The sequence below is a fragment of the Pristiophorus japonicus genome, chromosome 21, assembly GCF_044704955.1.
Source record: "Pristiophorus japonicus isolate sPriJap1 chromosome 21, sPriJap1.hap1, whole genome shotgun sequence".
NCBI lineage: Eukaryota > Metazoa > Chordata > Chondrichthyes > Pristiophoridae > Pristiophorus > Pristiophorus japonicus.
This window is the reverse complement of record NC_091997.1, coordinates 80,905,175-80,928,534: the sequence shown is the minus strand read 5'-3', so window position 1 is coordinate 80,928,534 and position 23,360 is coordinate 80,905,175. Positions and strand designations below refer to the sequence as shown.

The 23,360-nt window shown below is 50.4% G+C and overlaps 1 protein-coding gene and 1 pseudogene across 1 annotated transcript in view; one reads left to right on the top strand and one right to left on the bottom strand.

Moving 5' to 3' along the window:
* Positions 1 to 23,360, bottom strand: part of malt3 (MALT paracaspase 3) — a 97,589-nt gene that overhangs the window by 49,147 nt on the left and 25,082 nt on the right. The window contains exons 4-9 of the mRNA XM_070865105.1: positions 23,075 to 23,250; positions 19,078 to 19,177; positions 15,882 to 15,923; positions 13,931 to 13,984; positions 6,667 to 6,693; positions 1,079 to 1,282 (exon numbers count right to left, since the gene is read on the bottom strand). Coding sequence (XP_070721206.1) covers positions 1,079 to 1,282; positions 6,667 to 6,693; positions 13,931 to 13,984; positions 15,882 to 15,923; positions 19,078 to 19,177; positions 23,075 to 23,250 — 603 coding nt within the window. The remainder of the gene's footprint in view (positions 1 to 1,078; positions 1,283 to 6,666; positions 6,694 to 13,930; positions 13,985 to 15,881; positions 15,924 to 19,077; positions 19,178 to 23,074; positions 23,251 to 23,360) is intronic.
* Positions 8,135 to 8,269, top strand: LOC139234245 (U2 spliceosomal RNA; annotated as a pseudogene).

The following is a 23,360-nucleotide window of genomic DNA, read 5'->3' as shown; positions in this document are numbered from 1 at the left end:
CTTATTCTTCAAAGATGCAGTTGAGAAATGCTCAGTTTCACCATGGGTTGGGACGGTAACTGGGTACTTGCCGGCCACAGAGGGTTCAACTACTGCTGATCCCTACGCCCCATAAATGGAGACTTTTTCTTCATTATTTGGCCTTCGTTTTCCTTTCAGTAAAAGTAAATGTCAGAATGAAAAGCAGGATGAGTTTAGCTTGGCCAAGCACAAGATCCTCAACAGGCATTTCCTTCGCACCAGAGTCTGTATTTTCTGGTTGGTTCCTGTGTATGAAATCAAGTGCACTGGAAAAGCAAACCTCCATACGTGAACATACTTGTTTCTGAAACTATTCTTGGTGTACTTCCATCATTGTACATCCAGGAAAACAGCAGGGCTCCGTCTAGGAGTTTCGAACCATTAATTATGGGGAGAAACAGAGACACCATGAGACACAGGTGCACAGAACTGGGCCAGACACTCACCAAAGTACATCATAGTGTCAGCTGTGGCTCAGTGAGTAGCACACTCGCCTTTGTAGTCCAAAGGTTGTGGGTTCAAGTCACACTTCAAGAACTTGAGCACATATAAAAATTAAAAATAAAAATCTAGGCTGACATTCCACTCCACTGAAGTGCTGAGGGAGCGCTGCACTGTTGGAGGTGCCACCTTTTGGATGAGACAGTAAACTTCTGCCCTCTCAGGCGGACGTAAAAGATCCCATGGCACTATTTCAAAGAAGAGCAGGGGAGTTATCCCCGGTGTTCTAGCCAATATTTATCCCTCAATCAACATAACAAAAACAGGTCATTATCACATTGTTGTTTGTGGGAGCTAGCTGTGCGCAAATTGGCTGCTGCGTTTTCCCACATTACAACAGTGACTACACTCCAAAAGTACTTCATTGCTGTGAAGTGCTTTTAGACGTCCGGTGGTTGTGAAAGGGGCTATATAAATGCAAGTCTTTCTGGCAATTTCAAAAAAGGTTTCTCTCACTAGACGGTGAGTAACTTTTAAAACAATTTTCTCTTCCTGACATGGATCATGAATGAAGTGGGAATCCAACTGAATTCGCGGTTCGCTCATGAATACTCACCGTAGACGCCATTGTCCAGGAGCTGCAGGAACTGCTGGACCGCACTCTGCATCTCCTCTTTGGTCAGGTCCATCAGGGAAACCACCCGAAAGTTGAGCTGCTGCAGCAGATTGGAGAGTTCAAAGACATCCATCATGGTGGCGACCAGCTTGGGGTGATTCCAGTAGTTCATGTTCCCGATCAGCAGGGCCACTTTGTCAGTTGCTGGAATGCAAGGAGCACAACATTATTCCTGGATCGGTGCCTCAGGAGCGCACTGTGGCAAATGAGGGTACGGGGCCCAGAAGAGGCGAGGGCTCAGGGGCAGCACGGGCCCAGCCCATACTGCGATATGTGCGCGCACTAGGCCCGTGCAGCAGAGCTGGTCTCCAGTCGTCCTGGTTAACCCTTGCTACTGGACCGAGACCTAGCTCTGTCAAGCCCGTGTGGTGGCTGGTGTGCAACGGCCACCACATGTTAAAAAAATCCACGCACAGGCATCTTCCACCCTTCAGGGTGTAGTTCAGGATCTGGAATATTAGGTCCTTCATTGAAACACCTGTGAACTCATCCTTTTTTGGCGTGGAAGCAAGTCACCCTCATTTCGAGGGACAGCCTATAATGATGATCCAAAAATATAGGCCAGGGCAGAAGTGGGGGCAAGGGATGAAGCAGGAGCAGGACCTCCTCATCTAAGGAAGGATATACTTGCTATAGAGGGAGTGCAACGAAGGTTCACCAGACTGATTCCTGGGATAGAGGGATTGTCCTATGAGGAGAGATTGAGTAGACTAGGCCTTTATTCTCTAGAGTTTAGAAGAGTGAGAGGTGATCTCGTTGAAATTTATAAAATTCTTACAGGGTTTGACAGGGTAGATGCAGGGAGGATGTTTCCCCCTGGCTAGGGAGTCTAGAACCAAGGGTCAGAATAAGGGTCGGCCATTTAGGACTGAGATGAGGAGAAATTTCTTCACTCAGAGGATGGTGAATCTTTGGAATTCTCTACCCTAGAGGGCTGTGGAGGCTCAGTCTTTGAGTATATTCAGGACAGAGTTTTATAGATTTTTGAATATTAAGGGAATCATGGGATATGAGGATAGTGCAGGGAAAGTGGAGTTGAGGTAGAAGATCAGCCATGATCTTATTGAATGGCGGAGCAGGCTCGAGGGGCCGAATGGCCTACCCCTGCTCCTAATTCTTATGTTCTTATCACCTGCACTCTCGCCTCAGTGTCAGAAGGTTGTGGGTTCAAGTTCCACTCCAGAGTCTTGAGCATAAAAATCTCGACTGACACTCCAGTGCAGTGCTGAGGGAGTGCTGCACTGTCGGAGGTGCCATCCTGCGGATGAGACGTTAAACCCAGGCCCAGTCTGCCCCCTCAGGTGGGCGGAAAAGGTCCCATGCCATCATTTCATAGAAGAGCAAGGGAGTTATCTCCGGTGCCCTGGCGAACATCCTCAACCAACATCAGTGAAACAGATTATCTGGTCATTATTGCTTTCCCGTTTAAGACACTTTGCCTTGCACCAATCAGCTGCCGCATTTTCAACACTACCAGCGGTGACTACATTTCAAAAGTACTTAATTGGCTGTAAAGCGCTTTGGAACATTCTGAGGACATCAAAGGCGCTATATAAATGCAAGTCTCTCTTTGCAGGTCCAACGTACTCACTTAAATAAAGGTGTGGGGGGTTGGGGGTAGCGTTCCTTTCTGCCTCATTTTGTGTGTTTGTGCTCGCTGACCTACATTGGCTCCCGGCTAAGCAACGCCTCGATTTCAAAATTCTCATTCTTGTTTACAAATCCCTCCGTGGCCTTGCCCCTCCCTATCTCTGTAATCTCCTCCAGCCCCACAACCTCCCAAGATGTCTGTGCTCCTCTAATTCTGCTCTCCTGAGCATCCCTGATTATAATCGCTCCACCATTGGTGGCCGTGCCTTCTGTTGCCTGGGCCCCAAGCTCTGGAACTCCCTGCCTAAACCTCCCCACCTCTCTCTCCTCCTTTAAGACACTCCCACCTTTTTGACCTTGCTTTTGGTCATCTGCCATAATTACTTCTTATGTGGCTCGGTGTCAAATCTTTTGTATTATCCTGTGAAGCGCCTTGGGACGTTGTATGACGTTAAAGGCGCTATATAAATGCAAGTTGCTGTTGTTGTTTGTCTGGTTGGGCACCCAGATACCAGGGCACCCCAAGAAGCCGGTGGTAAGACTGGAATCCCCTCAGATCAGAGGTTTTGGGGAGCCAGGCAGGAAGGCCAAACTGTATTGCATTACTCCATTAGCAGTAAGGTGACCTTTGGGCCACGAGGCTGATGCTCTCTGACCTTTACTTTTAACATACATGATTTATAGTTTGTAGACTAAGTCACATGGTCTGCCAGAACATTTATTGCCCTGCTATCCAAAGACGAGGACACGAGGGAACTTGCGTCAATTCAGTGACCTAATTCGAGTAACAAGAGCTTCTGTCTGACCAAGGCCAATACCACATTACCAGATATTGTGTATGCAAAAGTTTCACTTTGCTGTGTAGGTAGCAAGAGCTTGCTAATGAGAATGGTCTTTGGTGCTGACTGAGAGAGAAATATCGCAGTAAAGTCTTACAACATATTACAACAAAGCCTTCACATTACAACTGTGACTACACTTCAAATGGACTGGGCCGTAAAGCGCATTGAGACGACCCGAGATTGTGAAATATGTGAAAGCCATGCAGTACATTCGGAAACACTCCCAGGAACCCCCCCCATCAGTATTGACAGATTCCTGGGACCCCCTGTAAATACTGACGCACTCCTGGAAAATTCTCTGTGAATACTGATGCACTTCTGGAAACCAAGGCGTACGAGTATTGGGGGAAAAACTCCCAGCTGCTACCCTAACCCTACTTATTATTTAATAGTACAACAAAGTGAGAGAAGCAATTTGCTTTTATTACAAGAGGATTTGAGTATAAGAGTAAAGACGTCTTACTGCAATTGTATCATCATCATCATAGGCAGTCCCTCAAAATCGAGGAAGACTTGCTTCCAATCAAAGCGAGTTCTCAGGTGACTGAACAGTCCAATATGGGAATTACAGTCTCTGTCACAGGTGGGACAGACAGTGGTTGAAGGAAAGGGTGGATGGGGAGTCTGGTTTGCCGCACGCTCCTTCCGCTGCCTGCGCTTGTTTTCTGCATGCTCTCGGCGACGAGACTCGAGGTGCTCAGCACCCTCCCGGATGCTCTTCCTCCACTTAGGGCGGTCTTTGGCCAGGGACTCCCAGGTGCCGGTGGGGATGTTGCATTTATCAGGGAGGCTTTGAGGGTGTCCTTGAAACGTTTCCTCTGCCCACCTGGGGCTTGCTTGCCGTGTAGGAGTTCCGAGTAGAGCGCTTGCTTTGAGAGTCTTGTATCAGACATGCGAACAATGTGGCCCGCCCATCGGAGCTAGTCGAGTGTGGTCAGTGTTTCGATGCTGGGGATGTTGGCCTGATCGAGAACACTGACAGTCCTCCCAGGGGATTATATAGGGCCCTGATGAGACCGCACCTGGAGTATTGTGTACAGTTTTGATCTCCTTACCTAAGGATATACTTGCGATAGAGGGAGTGCAATGGAGATTCACCAGACTGATTCCTGGAATGGGGGAATTGTCCTATGAGGAGAGATTGAGTAGACTGGGCCGATATTCTCACAAGTTTAGAAGAATGAGAGGTGATCTCATTGAAACATACAACATTCTTACAGGGCTTGACAGGGTAGATGCAGGGAGCATGTTTGCCCTGGCTGAGGAGTCTAGAACCAGGGGTCACAGTCTCAGAATAAGGCCATTTAGGACTGAGATGGAGAAATTTCTTCACTCAGAGGGTGGTGACTCTTTGGAATTCTCTATCCCAGAGGGCTGTGGAGGCTCAGTCGTTGAGTATATTCAAGATAGAGATCGATAGATTTTTGAATATTAAGGGAATCAAGAGATATGGGGATAGTGCAGGAAAGTGGAGTTGAGGTAGAAGATCAGCCATGATCTCATTGAATGGCGGAGCAGGCTCGAGGGGCCGAATGACCGACTCCTGCTCCTAATTCTTGTGTTCTTATGTGATCAGTCGATAAAGCAGTTCTGGTTCCGCTGGCCGTTTGAGGTCCTTCCTGTGAATGGTGGTATCTAGAAGTATACCTCGCTCTCTGTAAAGCTAAAGAACTGGTAGTAAGCACCTTCCCAGTTTAGTAACGGATGTTCTGCAGAGGTTCCGGACAGCAGCAGATCGATCGGACTCCTCCAGAGAAAATGTAAACAGGCGGTGTTTAGCCAACCGCGCTGTTTCTCGAGCGATTCCATCAATCCCCTACCAAAGTTGCAGCGGGAGAGCGAGAGATCCAGGGCCCTTATCTTTACCCGTGGCACAGCTGTAACGTATTTGCTTCATGGGTTCTTTGCTTAAGAATTCATAGCAACACATTACTATTAAGAACTAGTTGGTTTATTAACAAAGGTTTAACAATTACACTACACATTACCAGTTCATCCACTAGGCTTACAACCACCTGCATCATCGTCAATGACCTAGACCCAACTGGCTGGGGTTTTATTGAGTCTTGTGACCATCACGTGACTGGCTAAACCACTCACAATGCGACAGCGCTACAAACCAGGTGCATATATTACAACAGGGCGCAAAATATACCCATTGATGTCAGAAAATGTGGCATTTTGCTGACATGCAAGCAGTCCAGACAGCTACAGAAATCCATCTTGCTCGAACAGAGCCACAATGATCCCTAATGTGAAGCACCCTGTGACTCATCTCCAGCCTGCCCCCAATACAAATCCTTCTAGGTCAAACCCCATTATCAACTCATCACAGTACCACACCCTTCATCCACCACAAGACAGGGCTGGGATTTGGTGACGGTGCCTTTTTTTGCCGGTTTCTGTATATTTCGTGAAGCCTTAAATCAGACAAATGGCTTTCCCCGTTAATGGGCAACATAAGATGAGATGAATGAAGAATCTTATGTATTTCTTCTTCTCTCTGCGTTTCCCATGGCAGCTAGTAATTATTCTGCCATTCACACCCTATCTTTTTCTAACTTCTCCCATGACCATCTCAAGTCGCCCCTTTTGTCTCTCAAATCTCTCCTGTGTTCCACTCTGCCACCGACCCTCCCTTTTGGTCTTTCCTCCCTTCCCCCCCTTCAGTGCTCCTTCAGAATCTGTTCATTTCGAACAGTCGCCAGTTCTGACAAAGGGTCACACAGACCTGAAACGTTAACTCTTGTTTCTCTCTCCACAGATGCTGCTGTGATGTCCAGCATTTTCTATTTTCTATTTATGAATGAAGGAGGGTGGAGCAGGTTCGCATGGACTATAACCACACCGGCACAGACCCGTTGGGCCGAGCGGCCTTATTTCTGTGCTGCAAATACTCTGCAACAAGTAACGCTAGATAATTTGTAAAAAAAATATTATAACTATGACAGAATTTTGTGTTTCTGATTCATGGCTCTTGCTGATGGGAAATGTTATTCCCTGAAGAGGTCGTGACGGTGTTTTATGTGGATTTGAGAGAATGCTTCGCAAAACCCAAACGCCACCTGCAAATAAATAACGATAATGGTGACATACCGCACAGACTGACTTCTTCAGGCGTGTCTGAAAGGGAAAAAAAGAGAGATGTAAGAGCAAACGAAAGATCATGTCCTTTTTTGTTAATAAGTCAGAAGGAACATTGTGGGGAGATTAAACTGAGCCGTTTATATCCACAAGCCAAAAAATTGGCACTGACTCATGGCGTCCCTGAACAGCGCTGGCAATGCAGTAACGTGCTGTAATTCATTTCCAGACTCCCGGGACAGGAAGGTAGCAGGAAATTCAGATTATGCCCATGCACAGGCAGTCTGCCTGCGAGAGTGCATGGGCATAATCTGAATTTGTTTCATCATTGCATGCGAGCGTGAAGCAAGAACAGAGATGTCGTTCCAGCCGAGGAGACTGTGGGCATTCATGAGGTTACCGTGGCAACGGCATGGGCCTTCACAGCACGCAGCTCAAGCGGCAGTCATCCTTACTGAATGGCTGCCGGACCTACGGGGTGAGCAATGAAACGACTCGCCGGAGGGACAACTGTAACTTGGCCCCTGCCCGTGCAGAAGCGGCAGCGGGCTATAAACTGGGGCGCTGCACTTGCTGCCCAATCTCCCCGCCGCCATTTTGTCTGGGGCCTTCACAGGGTGGGGAAGGCGGCCCGTTCGTCTGCCTGAAGCAGGCGGGAACCTCGTTAAAGTATGTGACTTGGGCTCCTGTAACGTGCACAGGACCCTGGTTGCCGTTTCGAGGTGTAGCTGGATGGAGTGTGAGCCGTGCGCACACTCCTCCCATTTCCGTCAGGCGTTGAACGTCCGATCCTTACAGGGACGACTGATGGTCGTGCGCAAACGGCGGAGGACACACCTTAATTGGCGCGGTTTGGAGATACAGGAGCCCAGAAAACATATCCAGGCTGCTATTGGTTTGTCCGAGGCACACCTTCTAGATCGCCTCTCTCCCACACCACCCTCAATCCCCGCCGCGCCCGTCCCCATCCCACCCCCAGGGGATCCTGACCGTTGGCCAGCTCAGCATGGGGTGAGGGAGGGGCTGATTTCCTGCCCTCACACAACCGAAGAGACGCAGACTGGCACACCCGGCTAGCCAGTGGAAGGTAAACGAGGCTCGGGCCTGGGGGATGTGGGGTGGGGGGGGGGCTCAGTGCCTGGGGCGGGGGGGGGGGGGGAAGGCGGTGGGGGGGCTCGGGACCTGGGATGGGGGCGGAAGGAGGCTGGGGGCCTGTGGGCAGGGGGGGCCTCGGGGCTTGGGTGGGGGGGAAGGGGGCGGGGGAGAAGCTCAGGGCCTGGAGGGGGAGGGGTGAGTGTCTCGGAACCTGTGGGGGCGTGGGGGGGCTCGGGACCTGAGGGGGGGGGGGCAGGGGGAGGCTTGGGGCCTCTGGGGGGAGGGGGGAAGGCTCGGGCGGGGGTGGGGGGCGGAGGGAGGAAGCTCGGGGCCTGGGAGGTATTGCCTGAGGCTTTGCCTGAAAGAAAGTGCTGCCTCAAAGGCTATCGCTTCTCGGCCTTTTGGCTAAGATCAAGTGGAGTATCTGTTGATTGGGCATTCATATGCAAATTGACTGACTGCAGAAACTCATTATTCCAGTTTGCTGGCTCTGGCCTTTGGCTTGGGCCAGGCGCCAATTGGAGAGAAGAGGAAAATCTGCATGTCGACCGACCAGTGGGCGGGCCTGGAGGCCTGTCAAGGGGCGTGCCCGAAGGCCCCCCAAGGTGCCGGACTGGCACCACAACAGAGTGAAGGCTTCGGCCACAATACACATCGAAAGGAGGAATCTGCAACCCGGATGGCGGCCAACCGAGCGGCGAAGCAGGGCGTCCGAAACACCATCCGAGTGACGGTGAAGAAAGTGGAAGGCTAGACAACGATCAACCGGGACCTGTTCGTGAAGAGAATCCTGCTGGGAACATGCGGCATGAAAGTCGCCGACATCTTGGCCTTGCAGGACCTCCCGAAGAGAGGTTACTTCGACGTGACCTTCAGAACCGTCGCCCTCTGCCTGAAGTCCCTGAAGGGTTTGAAGGAGGCCAGTGAACCGCTGGGCTCAGTGCTGACTTGGGAGCCACTGTTCACCCTCCCGTCGCAGAGAAGACGCACTATCACAGTGCAGATGTACAAACCCCACATCCCAGTCATTGATGTGCTGACTTTCCTCGCCAGGTATGTCAATGGGGCAGGAAACAGCAGCGACGTAAAAGACTTGCACGGGATATGGACCAGCAAGCGCCAGATCCAGGTCACCATGAAGGTGGACGCCAGCGGAACCATCCTGCAGCCCCCCCTCCAGCTTCGCCATCGGAGGAAGTCGGGGCTACATGGTGTACGCTGGCCAACCCAATGTGTGCCGCACCTGCGGGAAGGCAGGCCATGTGCCGGCAAGCTGCAAAACTCTCATCTGCCGAAACTGCAAGAACGAAGGCCACCAGACAAAGGACTGTAAGGAGAGCAAGTGCTGCAACCTCTGTGGTCTGGCTGGGCACCTTTACAAAAACTGCCCCAAGTGCAACTTCAGCTATGCGCAGGCAGCAAAGAACATTGCACCAGAGGAGGAGGAAGCTGAGGAACACAACGCTCCAGAGGAGAGCCACACCCTCCCCCTGACCAACGCCCCCGTGGACTCAGAACAAGTCGGCGAGGAAGAGAAGCCTGCCACGGCGAGCTGCGAGACACCAGCAGCCATCAGCGAAGCTCTCCCCCAGCGCACCGAGTCCAGCAACGAGGAGACAGCGGACGATGAAGCGCAATGGGAGACCGTCAAGAAAAAGGCCCGCAAGTGTCAGGAGAACAGGCGAGCGAGGGCCCCTGCGGAAACGACAGGCAAGAGGCGGCTACCAAGCTCGACAGACAGCGGTGGCAGCTCGTCTGATGAGGAAAGGCGAGAAAAAGCCTCTCACCACCGACACCAAAACAAGAGGCAATACGCCACCCCACAGCCACAGGCGACCGGGAGCAGTGAAGCGACCAACACAGACCTGCTCCAGGAACCCGCGAGCAACAAAGCGCCCAGCGCACACAAGCTCCGGAACACCGAGAGCGAAGAAGTGACCAACGCAGACCAGCTCTGGGATAACGGGAGCAGCAAAGTGCCCAGCACACCCCACCTCCGGAATACCGGGAGCGACGCAGCGATCGAAGCACACCAGCTCGAGACCGCCGCGACTGAGGAAAAGAGGGAACCACCAACACCAGGCGAGGACTGTGCAGAGGACATAATGGACTTAATCACAAAACTGCAGCAGTCCCCTGGTCGAAACACCCCCACAGAGACCACGCCAGCCCAGGTGTAGTAGACTTTGATAGTAATAACCTACGCTGAGCAGTTATCGGACTTAAAGGACGATTTATCTGAAGTGTAATGTTTGTAACTGTAAAAAAATAGCTTTAAAATGGATTTTAAAATTGCTACTATTAACGTGCGTAGCGTAAAATCTACTACGGGATGTGTTTCCACCTTGGGGTACCTCGCCAAGGTCAAAGCGGACCTGCTGTTCTTGCAGGAGTGCAGTCTGCCGCACTTCAGCAGTTACCGGCAGTGGTCACGATGGTGGGACCATGGACCATCCATCTGGTCAGGAGGCAACGACAGCCGGGCTTCCGGCCTAGGCATTCTGCTGCGGGAAGGCCACTTCACCATCACCGAAGTTAAGGAGGTGTGGGCGGCCGCCTCCTCGTAGCAGATGTAATGTACAAAAATTACCCTCCAAGGCTAATTAACGTGTATGCCTCGCCTCTCAGATCAGAGCGGCTGGCCCTCCTCCAGCAGCTCCCACTGCTGCTGGCGACGTCCAGGCCGGTCATTCTGGGCGGTGACTTCAACTGCATCATCGATGCGGCTGGACGATCCAGCAGAGCCGACAGCAAGCTGGGCACCACGCCCAAACTCCTGATGGACGCGGTAAAAGATGCCAAGCTGTGCGACATCTTCAGCAACCCTGCAGACGGAGCACCGCGCAGATACACCTGGTCGAGACCAGACGGGTCCGTCCGTTCCAGAATAGACTTCCTGTTTGTGTCCCACACGCTCAAGGTCAGATCCACCGACGTCACGCTGGTGTTCTTCTCTGACCACTGCCTCCTACTGGCCGACTGTCGCCCACAGGAAAACCAGAAAGTTGGCAGAGGGATATGGAAGCTGAACGTGAAACTGTTGACTCCGGAAAACGTGGAGGAGCTCAAGAGGGATTGCAAAGGTTGGAGAACCGTAAAACCCCTCTGTGATTCCCCCATGCACTGGTGGGAAACAATCAAGACAAACATCAAGAGGTTCTTCATCCTCAAAGGTGTTCAGGAGGCGAGAGGGAGACAGAGGGAATTGTCCCAACTCCAGAAGAACATGCAAAACCTGCTCCTCCTGCAGTCGATGGGGATCGATGTCACGGAGGAACTCGAAGAGGTGAAGGGCCAGCAAGCCTCGCTCTTTGCCTCAGAGTCCTCCAAAATCATTTTCCGCTCCAGAGTCCGCTCCATCGAGCAGGATGAGACGTGTTCGCGTTTCTTCTTGCAAAAGGTACACGGGGAGCTCTGTGATCACCAGCCGAAAGGAAGAAGACGGTTCTGTGACGTTTTCGCAGCCTGACATGCTGAGGATCAGCAAATCCTTCTATGCCGGGCTTTATGACGTCAGGCCCACAGACCGCGCGGCCTTCCCAGTCGTTCCTGTTGTCTATCACGGAGGTCCTAAACGACAGTGAGCGGGAGAGTCTGGACCACCCGTTAACTCTGGACGAGATGACAAAGGCCGTCCGGTCCCTTGCGACAAGTAAAACTCCCGGAAGCAACGGCTTACCGGTCGAGTTGTATTCGGCTCTGTGGGACTGGTTAGGCCCAGACCTGCTGGAAGTGTACGGAGGTATGCTTCTGGCTGGCAGTATGTCAGAATCGATGAGGAAAGGCATCATCACCCTCATCTACAAGCAGAAGGAGGAGAGGGAGGAAATCAAAAACTGGCGGCCCATTTTGCTGCTCAATGTGGACTACAAGATCCTGTCAAAGGTCATCGCCAACAGGGTCAAGTCTGCTCTTGAGCTGGTGATCCACCCGGACCAGACCTGCACTGTCCCCGGCAGGAAGATCTCTGATAGCCTCGCACTACTCAGGGATACGATCGCCTACGTGCGGGACAGGGGGGTGGACACCTGCTTAATCAGCTTAGACCAGGAGAAAGCCTTTGACAGGATATCGCACATGTACCTGATGGACGTGCTCTCCAAAATGGGGTTTGGGGAGGATATCCGCAATTGGATCCAACTGCTCTACAGAGACATCAGTAGTGCAGTTCTAATCAATGGGTGGGAAACTGAAAGCTTTCCGATCAGATCTGGAGTCAGGCAAGTCTCTCGGCTGTCTTGTTTGTGTGTTGTCTCAAGCCCTTTGCCAAGTCCATCAGGAAGGATGCGGGCATTAGAGGGGTGACGATCCCAGGCAGCGGAGGCGCTCAGGTCAAGACTTTCCTGTACATGGACGGCGTGGCCATCTTTTGCTCGGATCTGCAGTCAGTCCGCAGATTGCTCACAATCTGCGACCAGTTTGAACTGGCCTCGGGAGCAAAGGTCAATCGCAGCAAGAGCGAGGCCATGCTCTTTGGCAACTGGGCGGAACGATCCTTTATTCCCTTTACCGTTAAGCCAGATTACCTGAAGGTGTTTGGAATATGGTTCGGAGCGGACGGGGCGTGCGCCAAAAACTGGGAAGAGCGTAACGCCAAAGTGAAGCAAAAACTGGGATGGTGGAAGCTGTGCTTCCTCTCCATGGCAGGAAAGAACCTGGTCATCAGGAGTGAGGTGCTCTCGGGGTTGCTGCACGTGGCACAGGTCTGGCCCATCTCTCGCTCCTGTGCCGCGGCAGTCACCTGGGCCGTCTTCCACTTTGTCTGGAGGTCCAAAATGGACTGTGTCCGCAGGGACACAATGTACAAATCTCTGGACAGTGGAGGAAAGGATGTTCCGAACGTGGCCCTCATCCTGATGGCCACCTTTGTGTGCAGCTGTATCAAGCTGTGCACAGACCCCCAGTACGCAAACACCAAGTGTCACTACGTGCTGAGGTTCTACCTGTCCCCGGTGTTGCGAAGGATGGGCCTGGCCATGCTGCCGCAAAATGGCCCCACCAGCTGGACCATGCCTGTCCACCTGTCCTTCGTGGAAAAGTTTTTCACAAAAAACCCCTTTGACCACAAGGCCATAAAACAGTGGTCAGCACGTAACGTCCTGGACGCCCTACGAAAGAAGGAGAGGGTGGACCCTGAGCAGACTGTCGAACTCGTTTGGCAGAACGTTTCGTCGCCAGAGCTTTCACACAAGCACCAAGACATAGCTTGGTTGGCAGTGAGGAGGGCCTTACCCGTCAGAGCGTTCATGCACAGCCGACGTCTCAGCAACACGGCACGGTGCCTCTGGGGCGGTGGGGTGGGGGGGCAGCTCGGGGCCTGTGGGGACGGGGAGAGGCTCGGGCTTGGAGAGGGGGGGTGATGGTGGGGTGGGGGGGAGGCTCGGGACCTGGGGAGGGGGGGAGCGGAGGCTCGGGCCTGGGGTGGGAGGGGGGGGAAGAAGGCTCGGGGCCCTGGGGGGAGGGGGGAGGAGGCTCGCGGCCTGCCGGGGGCGGTGGGGGGAGAGGGAGCGGGAGGCTCGGGGCCTGAGCGGGGTAGGAGGCTCAGAGCCAGCGGGGTGGGTGAGGAGTCTCAGGGCCTGGGCGGGTGGGGAAGGGAGGCTCAGGCTCCCGCTGGTGGGAATGGACGGCAGACGCGCTCAGAGTCAGCGAACCAGGCGAGGTTTCCGAATAGCAACTCTTTCAGAAAATAACATGGAATTGTGAGAAACAAGAATGAAAGAACGAATACAAAAGGCTCACAACGGAACTGTGCAGGTCTGTGAGTCTACTTTTGGTGGGGTGGGGGGGAGGGGGGCAGAGAAAGGTAGGCCTCACTGGCTGTATCTGAGTCACAGCTTTAATATTTAACCCACCAGGAACGTGTCAGATATCTCCCTTTATAAGTTTTGGATGTACGGCGATTCAGATAAGAACATTTGCTTTTTATTAACAAGTAGATCGACATCGAACGTGTAATAAAGCAGGTTTAATTTGCTCAGCGGATGAATAAGCCAACTGTAAGAGTTTTTGGAGATGGAAGGGGTGGTTTGCCGCCCGGGGGTGGTTGTGGGATTGGGCATTTCCCTTGCTGCCCATCGCAGGTTTCGGCCGGAACAGGTTTGCCGACATTTCCGTGCTTGCTTCACGCTCGCACACAGCGATGAAACAAGTTCCAATTATGCCCCAGCACGCTTGATCTTACCTGGCTTCAGGCAGACTGTCGGGGGCCTTCCTGCTACCTTCCTGTCCCGGGAGTCTGGAAATGAATTACAGCACGTTACAACATCACCACAACATGCCCAAAACAGCCTGGGCCTTTCAACATAGAAACATAGAAAATAGGTGCAAGAGTAGGCCATTGGCCCTTCGAGCCTGCAGCGCCATTCAATAAGATCATGGCTGATCATTCACCTCAGTACCCCTTGATCCCTTTAGCCGTAAGGGCCATATCTAACTCCCTCTTGAATATATCCAATGAACTGACATCAACAACTCTCTGCGGCAGGGAATTCCACAGGTTCACAACTCTGAGTGAAGATGTTTCTCCTCATCTCAGTCCTAAATGGCTTAGTCCTAAATGGCTTACTCCTTATCCTTAGACTATGTCCCCTGGTTCTGGATTTCCCCAACATCGGGAACATTCTTCCTGCATCTAACCTGTCCAGTCCTGTCAGAATTATATATGTTTCTATGAGATCCCCTCTCATCCTTCTAAACTCCAGTGAATACAGGCCCAGTCGATCCAGTCTCTCCTCATATGTCAGTCCAGCCATCCCAGGAATCAGTCTGGTGAACCTTCGCTGCACTGCCTCAATAGCAAGAACGTCCTTCCTCAGATTAGGAGACCAAAACTGAACACAATATTCCAGGTGAGGCCTCACCAAGGCCCTCTACAACTACAGTAAGACCTCCCTGCTCCAATACTCAAATCCCCTAGCTATGAAGGCCAACATACCATTTGCCTTCTTCACCGCCTGCTGTACCTGCATGCCAACTTTCAATGACTGATGTACCATGACACCCAGGTCTCGTTGCACCTCCCCCTTTTCTAATCTGCCGCCAATCAGATAACATTCTGCCTTCCTGTTTTTGCTCCCAAAGTGGATAACCTCACATTTATCCACATTATACTGCATCTGCCATGCGTTTGCCCACTCACCTAACCTGTCCAAGTCACCCTGCAGCCTCTTAGCGTCCCCCTCACAGCTCACACCGCCACCCAGCTTAGTGTCATCTGCAAACTTGGAGATATTACATTCAATTCCTTCATCTAAATCATTAATGTATATTGTAAATAGCTGAGGTCCCAGCACTGAACCCTGCGGCATCCCACTGGTCACTGCCTGCCATTCTGAAAAGGACCCATTTATTCCGACTCTCTGTTTCCTGTCTGCCAACCAGTTTTCTATCCACATCAATACATTATCCCCAATACCATGTGCTTTAATTTTGCACACTAATCTCCTGTGCGGGACTTTGTCAAAAGCCTTTTGAAAATCCAAATACACCACATCCACTGGTTCTCCCTTGTCCACTCTACTAGTTACATCCTCAAAAAATTCCAGAAGATTTGTCAAGCGTGATTTCCCTTTCATAAATCCATGCTGACTTGGACCGATCCTGTCACTGCTTTCCAAATGTGCTGCTATTACATCTTTAATAATTGATTCCAACATTTTCCCCACCACTGATGTCAGGCTAACCAGTCTATAATTACCCGTTTTCTCTCTCACTCCTTTTTTAAAAAGTGGTGTTACATTAGCCACCCTCCAGTCCATAGGAACTGATCCAGAGTCGATAGACTGTTGGAAAATGATCATCGCTGGGCCTGGATTCACGCTGGGCCTGGATCCACAATGGGCCCGGATCCACACTGGGCCCGGATCCACACTGGGTCCGCTAGGCCTGGATCCACACTGGGCCCGCTGGGCCTGGATCCACACTGGGCCTGGATCCACACTGGGCCCGCCGGGCCTGGATCCACATTCGGCCTGGATCCACACTCGGCCTGGATCCACACTCGGCCTGGATCCACAGACTCCAGTTTGAGAGGTGTAACCACCACACAGCACTTTGCCATTTTAGAATTGGATCTTCAACACTTGGTCTCATCAATGTTTATTGGAAAAGCTCCAAGAAAAACGAGTACTTACCCGGTACTCTGAGGGAAGGTACTGCTATAGAGATGTGTTCAACTGCAAGAGAGAACAACATGAGGTTTAATTAAAACATTGTAAATGGCTCACTTACATACCTAGAACATGCTATTAAATTGAAAAGTAAGGCAATTTTGCTAAGCCTGTATCAAACCTGGGTTAGATCACACTTGGAGTACTGCATACAGTTCTGGTCGCCATATTATAAAAAGGATATAGAGGCAATGGCGAGGGTGCAGAGAAGATTTACCAGAAATGCAAGGGTATATATATATATATATATCAGGAAACAGATGGACAGGCTGGGTTTCTTTTCTCTTGAAAAAGAAGGGTGAGAGGTGACCTAATAGAGGTCTTTAAAATGATGAAAGATTTTGATAGAGTGGATAGAGAGAGAATGTTTCCACTTGTGGGGAGGAGCATAACTAGAGGCCATCAATATAAGATAGTCACCAAGAAATCCAAGAGGGAATTGAGAAGAAACGTCTTTACCCAGAGAGTGGTGAGAATGTGGAACTCGCTGCCACAGGGAGTGGTTGAAGTGAATAGTATCGATGCATTTAAGGGGAGGCTAGATAAGCATATGAGGGAGAAGGGAATAGAGTGTTATCCTGATAGATTTAGATGAGGAAAGACGGGAGGAGGCTCGAGTGGAGCATAAACGCCGGTATGGACTGGTTGGGCCAAATGACCTGTTTCTGTGCCTTATATCCTGTGTAATCCTGTGTAGAACAGGAACACCAGAACATGCCATCAGTAAACACAGGAACATCTCCTCGCATCGATCAGAAGTCAGTCAATGGAAAATGTTGCATTGATCTGGCAGGACCTTATCAAGGAAACAATCTGTATCTGTGAATTCCAGAAAGCACGGCCTTCGATTATTGGTATCTACAATCATTATCATGGTGCAGAGATACCCCAGATCCTGTACCTGTATGGCTCATTATGGTGAGCTCAGATGATTTGAAACATTTAATGATAACAACTTGTATTTATATAGCGCCTTTAATGTAGTAAAATGTCCCAAGGCGCTTCACAGCAGTGTTACAAGACAAACAAGTAAATTTGATACCGAGCCATGCAAGTAGAAATTAAGGCAGGTGGTCGAGGAGGTAGGTTTTAAGGAGCGTCTTAAAGGAGGAGGGGTTTAGGGAGGGTGTTCCAGAGCTTGGGGACCAGGCAGCTGAAGGCACGGCCACCGATGGCTGAGCAGTTATAATAAGGGATGCTCAAGAGGGAAGAATTAGAGGAGCGCAGACATCTCGGGGGCGGCGGGGGAGTTGTGAGGCTGGAGGAGGTTAGTAAAGACAAACGTAGGTCCCCTGCAGTCAGAATCAGGGGAAGTCATAACGGGGAACAAAGAAATGGCAGACCAATTGAACAAGTACTTTGGTTCGGTATTCACTAAGGAGGACACAAACAACCTTCCGGATATAAAAGAGGTCAGAGGGTCTAGTAAGAAGGAGGAACTGAGAGAAATCCTTATTAGTCGGGAAATTGTGTTGGGGAAATTGATGGGATTGAAGGCCGATAAATCCCCAGGGCCTGATGGACTGCATCCCAGAGTACTTAAGGAGGTGGCCTTGGAAATAGCGGATGCATTGACAGTCATTTTCCAACATTCCATAGACTCTGGATCAGTTTCTATGGAGTGGAGGGTAGCCAATGTAACTCCACTTTTTAAAAAAGGAGGGAGAGAGAAAACAGGGAATTATAGACCGGTCAGCCTGACATCGGTAGTGGGTAAAATGATGGAATCAATTATTAAGGATGTCATAGCAGCGCATTTGGAAAGTGATGACATGATAGGTCCAAGTCAGCATGGATTTGTGAAAGGGAAATCATGCTTGACAAATCTTCTGGAATTTTTTGAGGATGTTTCCAGTAGAGTGGACAAGGGAGAACCAGTTGATGTGCTGTATTTGGACTTTCAGAAGGCTTTCGACAAGGTCCCACACAAGAGATTAATGTGCAATTGGGGGTAGTGTGCTGATCAGTCATTGAAGGCTGGCATGCAGGTACAGCAGGCGGTTAAGAAAGCAAATGGCATGTTGGCCTTCATAGCGAGTAGATTTGAGTACAGGGGCAGGGAGGTGTTACTACAGTTGTACAGGGCCTTGGTGAGGCCACACCTGGAGTATTGTGTACAGATTTGGTCTCCTAACTTGAGGAAGGACATTCTTGCTATTGAGGGAGTGCAGCGAACGTTCACCAGACTGATTCCCGGGATGGCGGGACTGACATATCAAGAAAGACTGGATCAACTGGGCTTGTATTCACTGGAGTTCAGAAGAATGAGAGGGGATCTCATAGAAACGTTTAAAATTCTGATGGGATTAGACAGGTTAGATGCAGGAAGAATGTTCCCAATGTTGGGGAAGTTCAGAACCAGGGGACACAGTCCAAGGATAAGGATTTAGGACCGAGATGAGGAGAAACTTCTTCACCCAGAGAGTGGTGAACCTGCGGAATTCTCTGCCACAGAAAGTTGTTGAGGCCAATTCACTAAATATATTCAAAAAGGAGTTAGATGTAGTCCTTACTACTAGGGGGATTAAGGGGTATGGCAGGAAAACAGGAATGGGGTACTGAAGTTGCATGTTCAGCCATGAACTCATTGAATGGCAGTGCAGACTAGAAGGGCCGAATGGCCTACTCCTGCACCTATTTTCTATGTTTCTATATTTCTATGCTCAAGAGGGCAGAATTAGAGGAGCGCAGACATCTCGGGGGTGGCGGGGGGGTTGTGAGGCTGGAGGAGATTACAGAGATAGGGAGGGCAGAGGTCATGGAGGGAATTGCAAACAAGGATGAGAATTTTGAAATCGAAGCGTTGCTGAAGATGATCTTTCGAACCTACATCTTTGACCAAGCTTTTGGTCATCTGCCCAATATCTCCTTATGTGAGTCAGTGTCAAATGTTGTTTGATAACTCTCCTGTGAAGCACCTTGGGACGTGTTACTACCTTAAAGGCGCTATAGAAATACAAGTGATTGTTGTTAAGGGGGAAGTTGGATAAGTACATGAGGGAGAAAGGGATAGAATATGTTGATCGGAGGAGATGAAGAGGGGGAGGAGGCTCGTGTGGAGCATAAACATCGGCCGAATGGCCTGTTTCTGTGCTGCAAGTTCGATGCCATTCTCTACAATTCTGTGACACATTAGCGACAGTGTCGCGCCGGTATTTACCTACGCTCACATCAGCAGCAGAACTCCAGCACTCCTGGCCCCGGTCATTGGTGACTGCACACAAGTACGTGCCATGGTGCCTCATCTCAGTCGCGGCTATCTAGACAGAGAGAAGTCAAATGTATATTCGTCAGTGCGGCCTCCACAGCGAGGCGTATAACTGGTGGTCGAGTGGTGGGGGATTCAGCCATCTCGCCTCCTCGGCCGAGGGTTCATTTCCCGGTCAGGACAATTAGTAGATGCTTGTGAGGAGGGTACAGATCAACATGGACTGGTCGCGCTGAACGGCCAGTCTGCACGTTGTAACTCCGTTGCATTTCTCTTGACGAGAAGGCAACCATAAAAACTGTGACTGGCCATGGTAATGAATGAAAGACATAGGGCTGAAGTTTCCGGGACTTTGTGCCCCGGGTCTTGCCCCAGAGCAGCGTGAAATGGGGCGGCGAGGTCTCTTAACAATTTCTTAACTGATAAGGGATTAAGGGGTTATGGGGAGCAGGCAGGGAAGTGGACCCGAGTCCATAATCAGATCAGCCATGATTGTATTAAATGGCGGAGCAGGCTCGAGGGGCCGTATGGCCTACTCCTGCTCCTATTCCTTATGTTCGTATTGCAACAGGCCCCCGAGTTCAGTTGGAGCACGTCTCGGCCCCCACCCTGGTTCTCCCGGGCAGCTTGCGAGAGAAGCGTGTGAGAGAAGTTGAAGTGTGTGCAATGATGCACTGAGCAATGATAATTATTGCACTGTGGGCCATTTCGTGCAAACTTGGCAAAACTGTCCAGGGGGGGGTCAGCGAATACTTGCATTTATATAGCGCCTTTCACGATCACCAGATTTCTCAAAGCACTTTATAGCCAATGAAGTACTTTTGGAGTGTAGTCACGGTTGTAATGTTCTTATGTTCTTATATTCTCCTGCGTCCGGTCGCGAGCTTTGGGTCGGGTCTTGCGGCAGCGCTGAGCAGCGCTGGGTGTGCAACGCCTCTCGTTGCGACACCGTCCGAGTTTTGACTCGAACCCGACCCGTCCACCTGGAATCGCGCCTCGCAACGACCACCTGGGAAAGCAGACTGGTCTGGCCATGCCGGCGGCGGTGATGAGTGCGAGCGTTAATTTTCTTAGCGATTTGTGTTATTGTGGCGTGGGCAATGTTTTAGGAATGCTTCTGTGTTTTTTGTTCCCCCCCCCCACCCCCCCGCCCCCAGGCCTCTCTCGGAGCGCACACGGCCCGGTAAGTTAGTTTGCGAGTTTCCCATTTTTGTGCCTCGAAAGTTGTACAACGCCTCCCTTCGCGCTGCGCCACCCGACACAGCGCCCAGATGCCCAAACTTCCTTACTAAAGCCCAACCTATTCCCGGCCCGTAACTTTCTCACATCGCCTCCGTTTCCGCCCCCAAAAGCACAAAGCCTAAAATCCAGCCCCTTGAATAAGCTTTGAAGAACACTGGGACAAGAGGAGGCCATTCAGTCCCTCGAGCCTGGTCCACCATTCCGTTAGGTCAGGGCTGATCTGTATCTTAACTCCATCTCCCCGACTTGGGGCCTTAATACCCTTGCCTAACAAAAAACCTATCCATCTCAATTCCGAAATTTTCAATGAGCAGCTCTGATGAAGAGCCACCAAAAAGAGGCGGAATTTGTGGTGGTACTCCCTTTCTTGTGGAAATTTCATAATAAATACTTAAGAACATCAGAAAGAGGAGCAGGAGCAGGTAATTCAACTCCTCGAGCCTGCTCCGCCATTCAATAAGATCATGGCTGATCTTCCACCTCAATTCTATTGGAATTCTCTGCCCAGAGAGCTATGGAGGCTGGGTCATTGAATATACTTAAGGCGGAGGGCAGATTTTTGAGCGATAAGGGAATAAAGGGCTATGGGGAGCGGGCAGGGAAGTGGAGCTGAGTCCATGATCAGATCAGCCACGATCTTATTGAATGGCGGAGCAGGCTCGAGGGGCCAAATGGCCGACACCTGTTCCTATTTCTTATGTTCTTAACTCCACCATCCAGCATTATCCCCATATCCCTCGATTCCTTTGGAATCCAAAAATATATCCATCTCTGTCTTGAAAATATTCTTCGACATAGTCATGCTGGTGTCTTTCAGTTCAAAACAGTAGGTGTCTTTTTAAGGTAATTAATGCAAGAAACCAACTTTTCATGCTAGGAATCTGTGAAGGCAAACTGTGGATCAGATGTGCAGTAAATGACTAATGTTTGTAACCTTCAGATGTACTTGTCTGCAAATGTGATCTACCATCCATTTCCTTTAAACCTCAACAAGTTTTTGAGAGAGGGAGAGAGAGAGTTCCAGATTTCCACTACCTTTCTGTTCCAAAGAACTTGCATTAATTAAGTTTGCTTTTCATTATAATCATCATCTTTAAGCATCTAGCTGTGGATCACACCCCATTCTGCCTCCTTTGTCCCTGAGCGCACTCAACATCCTAGAGTCTGTTACAATCTGGTTTATTTAATTATCATCATAGGCAGTTCCTTGAAATCGAGGAAGACTTGCTTCACTCTAAAAGTGAGTTCTCAGGTGGCTGAACAGTCCAAAACGGAAATTACAGACTCTGTCACAGGTGGGACAGACAGTCATTGGAGGAAAGGGTGGGTGGGGAATCTGGTTTGCCGCACGCTCCTTCCGCTGCCTGAGCTTGTTTTCTGCATGCTCTCGGCGACGAGACTCGAGGTGCTCAGCACCCTCCCGGATGTACTTCCTCCACTTAGGGTGGTTTTGGGCCAGGGACTCCCAGGTGTCGGTGGGGATATTGCACTTTATCAAGGAGGCTTTGAGGGTGTCCTTGAAACGTTTCCTCTGCCCACCTGGGGCTCGCTTGCCGTGTCGGAGTTCCGAGTAGAGTGCTTGCTTTGGGAGTCTCATGTCAGGCATGCGGACAATGTGGCCAGCCCAACGGAGTTGGTCGAGTGTGGTCAGTGCTTCGATGCTGGGGATGTTGGCCTGATCGCGAACACCAACATTGGTGTGGCAGTCCTCCCAGGGGTTTTGCAGGATTTTGCGGTGACATCGTTGATAGGGCAAACAGCACAAGGTCAATATAAGTTCAAACCAAGAATCAAATAATCTCCTATCTTGTAGTACTGCAGCATTGGGCCAGTGCTGTGCTCCCACTCCAATCAGTTCTTCAGTCATTTGGGGTAATTTGAACATTTGGCAATAATGTAAAGCAGGCGATATTGGATTGGCAGCCCGTTATACACCTCTCACAGTGTGTCAGCTATGGCTTAGTGGGTAGCACTCTCGCCTCTTGAGTCAGAAGGTTGTGGGTTCAAATCACTCAACAGGAACTTGAACACAAAAATATCTAGGCTAACACTGAGGGAGTGCTTCACTATCAGATGTGCCGTCTTTTGGATGAGATGTTAAACCGAGGCCCTGTCTGCCCTCTCTGGTGGATCCCATGGTCACTATTTCGAAGAAGAGCAGGGGAGGTGTCCTGGGCCAATATTTATACCTCAATCAACATAACAAAAACAGATTATCTGGTCATTGTCACATTGCTGTTTGTGGGAGCTTGCTGTGTGAAAATTAGCTGCATTACCTACATTACCACAGTGACTGCACTCCAAAAAAGGAACTTCATTGGCTGTAATGTGCTTTGAGACGTCCGGTAATTGTGAAAGGCGCTATATAAATCCAAGTCTTTCTTTCTCCCGGTTTACACTGTTGCTGATAGTTCAAATTACCCCCTTTCACTCCAAACCATGCTGCGATGTTGGGCCATTCTGCACACCCTTCAGCACTGCGTTAGTCAGCCAATCAAATACTCTTGCACCCTTCAGTGCATTAGCGGGCCAATCAAATACTCCCACAGGCTTCAGCACTGCGGCGCTAGACCAATCAAATACTCTCGGACCAATCAGTGTGACAGGCAGACCATACTCTCTGACTCCTCAGCATTCAGACGAAACAATTACTCTTGCATCCATTGACCGTTATTAAAAGATACAAATCCGTTCCAAGTCAACTTACTGCCAACTCCTCCTTGGTGTGAGGTAACTGCAGGCCATTTTTGTACCACTGGTATTTGGGAGCAGGAATTCCGAATGCAATGCACCTCAAGGACAATCTCTGGCCAACTTTTACCCTCAAGGATTCAGGCTGTAGTCCAATCACTGGCTCTCCCTGCCATCTGTGAGGTAACCTGGCTGTCGAGATACAATGCAGAATGTCAACAACAACAACTTGTATTTATATAGCGCCTTTAACGTAGTGAAACGTCCCAAGGCGCTTCACAGGAGTGTTGCAAGACAAAGCA